This window comes from Mytilus californianus, unplaced genomic scaffold (genome assembly GCF_021869535.1).
Source record: "Mytilus californianus isolate M0D057914Y unplaced genomic scaffold, xbMytCali1.0.p SCAF_4, whole genome shotgun sequence".
Lineage (NCBI taxonomy): Eukaryota > Metazoa > Mollusca > Bivalvia > Mytilida > Mytilidae > Mytilus > Mytilus californianus.
The window spans coordinates 88,669,132-88,673,297 of record NW_026262690.1 but is presented as its reverse complement, the minus strand read 5'-3'; the positions used below and the strand labels follow the sequence as shown (position 1 = coordinate 88,673,297).

The following is a 4,166-nucleotide window of genomic DNA, read 5'->3' as shown; positions in this document are numbered from 1 at the left end:
TGACAACGCCATGGCTAAAAAAGAAAAAGACTAACAGACAAACAATAGTACACAAAACACAACATAGAAAACTAGACTGAGCAACACGAACCCCACCAAAAACTGGGGGTGATCTCAGGTGCTCCAGAAGGGTAAGCAGATCCTGCTCCACATGTGTCATCCGTCGTGTTGATCATGTTAGTACAAACCCGGCAATAAATCTAATTCGGTAGGTCACATTCGTGGAAAAGGGGACGACGAAAATCACGATAGGAAATACAAGCCCTGGATGATCGTATTAATTTGCCTCTATGAAAAACTAGGTGAATGCATAAAAAATGTCATGTGATACAACCTTTCCAGTATCCACGTTGAAACATATACACATATATGTCTCTGGTTGAAACAATAACTACCCCAGAATCTCCTATCGATGGCTGATTATTTGGATGCGCATTAATTTTTTTAGAAATTATCATGTATCTGGTATTCCTTACTAATACACCTCTTATTAAAATTTGCATAATTACCAACTTTTGAATTTAAGTTCCCTATTTTGTGTGAAGTAATGATGTTGGTACATAAAGCTTGTTTACGTTTTTTAAATATACGCGCTTGAAACACTGTATCTGATACCACGTGACAGTTTTGGTATTTGTCAGTATTAAAATGACGCAATAGAATGACACTGTGAAACGGGTGTATTCAAAGGTGATTATTTGTTGGTAAGTATATTTTTCATAGCTTTTCTTTTTCATTTATATAGGAAATAATATTAAATAACCCTTTTTAATAATATTTTGTTTCTAATTTTACAATATTAATATCATTACTCCAAGTTTTGTATTCTACTTCCCTATTTTTTTTTGTGTGTCTGCTATCTGGTAATAGAAGGCCCAACTAGAGTCTAAACATTCTCTTATCCTGTGGTATTTTTGACAACTGTTGTTCTAAATGCAATCATAAAACATCTCATAGTTTTTTTTCATTGTTATATGGCGATACATAAACTTAATCGTATGAAATATTTAGTTATTTATAGTTTTCAAAGTATTCTTTTTTCATAACCAGATGTGTTGAGATATATGGCTTCATTCATTCCATGTGGACCTTGTGGTCACGAAGGGAACACGCAGAATGCAGAGAAATGGTGCACGGATTGCAACGAAGGGTTTTGTAATGTATGTGAAAAGGCACATAAGTCAATGAGAATGTCGAGAGACCACAATTTGATCCTAATCGAAGACTACCGTAAAATTGAAAATGTGAATGTTTGTGTTCAATGCGAGAAGCACGGGTCCAAACTGGAGATGTATTGCAAAATACATGAAAAGGCTATTTGTATTGCATGCTTTCCAACAAAGCATAAAGATTGCTCCGACGCCATAATATCTCTTGCAGAAGCAGCTAAAAATGCAAAGACATCAACTGCTCTGACGGACTTGGAACATACAATTTACGAAACATTAGTAAACATACAAGAATGTGTTAATGATCGTGAGGCTGCAACAGAAAAAATCGAAATACAAGAAAAAATCATCAAGAAGCGTATTTTTGATACGAGGGAAACTATAAATAAACATTTAGATGATCTGGAAAGAAAATTATTAAATGAGTTGACAACAATATATACTTCTTGTAAATCAAACTATGGGTCAATACAGAACAAGCTAAATGAAATGGAAAAAGAAATCAAACGCCTCCATGAACAAACATCTCAACTGAAACGTTTTGCTCCCGACATACAGGTATTTTTAAGTACACATCAGATGAATAAAGAAATACACGACGAGGTAAAGTCCATAACAAAAACCTTATCTTCTGTTATGAATTACAACATAGAAATAGAGATACACCAGGGTATTACTTCACTGTTGAAAGATGTCGACTACTTTGCTAGAGTAAAAGTCGACGAAAGTACCATCAACTGTCCATTTAAGGATTCAAAAATCGATCAAGCCCAAATACAAGTACCAACAAGACAGCAAGTACCAACTACAAGATCTGTTCATAATACAAAGCTAAAGCTGCGAGAGAAGATCACATTTGAGCAAAAAGGAAAGAAAATTGATATTATAGGATGTGCAATATTGGCAAATGGTAACTTATTGTTTGCTGACAACGCTGGGAAGAACGTACTTATGGAGTATAATGAATTCGGACTTTTTATCCGTGATATACCCGTCTCTGGAAAGCCATGGAATCTGACAGTAATAGAAACTGATCAAATAGCTGTTTCTTATAACACTCTGAAATACATCGAAGTTATAGATTTTACGAAAATGACCGTTCTAAAAACAGTGACATTTAAAAACAACTGTCGGGGGATATCATACAGTGATGGAAAGATTTATGTTGTAGTGCTCCGTGAAGGAATCGTGGTGTTGGATATGGAAGGAACTACACTTGATACAATCCAGTGTGACATGTCTGTGCGTAATATCACGACGATCGAAGATAGAATCTACTACACAGTGCCTTTTACAAGTACTGTTAAATGTTGTACTACAACTGGAAACAATATATGGAATTTTAAGGATACATCACTTAATTCACCGGGCGGCATTGTCACTGACAGTGCAGAAAATGTGTTTGTTGTGGGTATACTATCTGATAACCTTATGATATTGCAAGATGATGGGAAAATCAACAAAACATTACTTACCAAAGCAGACGGACTAGACAAACCCTCACGCCTATATTACAACAAGGAAACGAACATACTACTGGTGTGCAACAAATACAACGGAATTGCTTTTTTATACAGTGTTATGTTTGATTAAATGCATATTGCTGTTGCTGAATGTAGTTAGTGTATGCATCTGTAAACTAGTAAACTAGTATAGATTCACCTGATATAAAAAAAGAAGACGTGGCAGGATTTCCAACGAAACAATTCTCCACCAGAGATCAAATGACATAGAACTATAGGTACCGTACGTAAAAATGAGCAAAACCCATACCGCACAGCAAGCTTTAAAAGGCCTACACATGAAAAACAACTCAAATGAGAATTTATGAACTAAACAAAAAATGAAACACAAATATATATAAACAGCAAAGAAACGACAGAGTGTAGAGTTTCCCGTGTAACTGAAATATCTTAATTTAGGAAAGGACAGTTATTGCTGTTTATATTTGATTTATTTAATTATACGCCCGTTTACGGGACGTATTATGGTATACCGTTGACCGTCTGTCCGTCCGTTTGTCCGTCCGTCCGTCGTCAACATGTCGGACATTAACTCAAAAAAGCTTTAACCAATATGCATGAAACTTTGGTGAATTGTTTATATCTATTGACGTGAGCTCCCTTTCGTTTTTTTTTTATAAATTTCAGATTTACCGTTTCCGAGTTTTGGGGTTTTATTCATTAAAGGGGGGGGGGGGGGGATTTTCCAGCAATTACTCAAGAATGCTTTCACCAACTTGCAAGGAATTTTTGTGAATTGTTTATATCTATTGACATGAGCTCCCTTTCGATTTTTATAAATTTTAGATTTTACGTTTCCGAGTTACAGGGTTTTATTCATAAAAAAGGGAGATTTTCCAGTTTTCGGACAATAACTAAAAAATGCTTTCAGCAGTTTTTATGAAACTTTGGTGAATTGTTAATATCTGTTGATGTAAGCTCCCTTTAGAATTTTATAAATTTTAGATTATACATTTCCGAGTTATGGGGTTTTATTCATTAAAAAAGGGAGGATTTTCCAGTTTTTATACGCCCGTTTACGGGACGTATTATGGTATACCGTTGACCGTCTGTCCGTCCGTCTGTCCGTCCGTCGTCAATATGTCGGACATTAATTCAAAAACGCTTTAACCAATATACATGAAACTTTAGTGAATTTTTTATATCTATTGACGTGAGGTCCCTTTCGTTTTTTTTGTTTTTTTTTAACGACATTATATATTTATTCACCAAATATGCTTGTTACATTGTTACACCAAGAAACCAAGCTTTTCTTGATGTATCCTGTTATATTCCACTGATTACCCAGGTTAGTAATCAGCTGCTGGTATATATGTATATATTATAATAATATGTATAAATTTCTTGAAATACAATTTTACAACATTTTAATTCATTATGTTTTATTCTATTCAATCGTCTAAACTTCTTTTTAGTGACTTCAGTAATGGATTAAATTTCATTGTTCTGTTTTCGTTATATCTTTTAATGTATT

At 34.3% G+C, this 4,166-nt stretch overlaps 1 protein-coding gene across 1 annotated transcript; it reads left to right on the top strand.

Annotated features, from left to right (window-relative positions):
* Positions 1-622: 622 nt before the first annotated feature.
* Positions 623-2,762, top strand: LOC127737132 (uncharacterized). The gene is made up of 2 exons (XM_052247666.1): positions 623-704; positions 1,051-2,762. Exon 2 carries the CDS (start codon positions 1,065-1,067, stop codon positions 2,760-2,762), a length of 1,698 nt encoding a protein of 565 aa, XP_052103626.1. The 5' UTR covers positions 623-704; positions 1,051-1,064.
* The last annotated feature ends 1,404 nt before the right edge of the window (positions 2,763-4,166 follow it).

What these genes read in the sequence shown, in the direction of transcription:
- LOC127737132 (XM_052247666.1), top strand. Translation starts at nt 1,065, where the DNA reads ATGGCTTCATTCATTCCATGTGGACCTTGTGGTCACGAAGGGAACACG.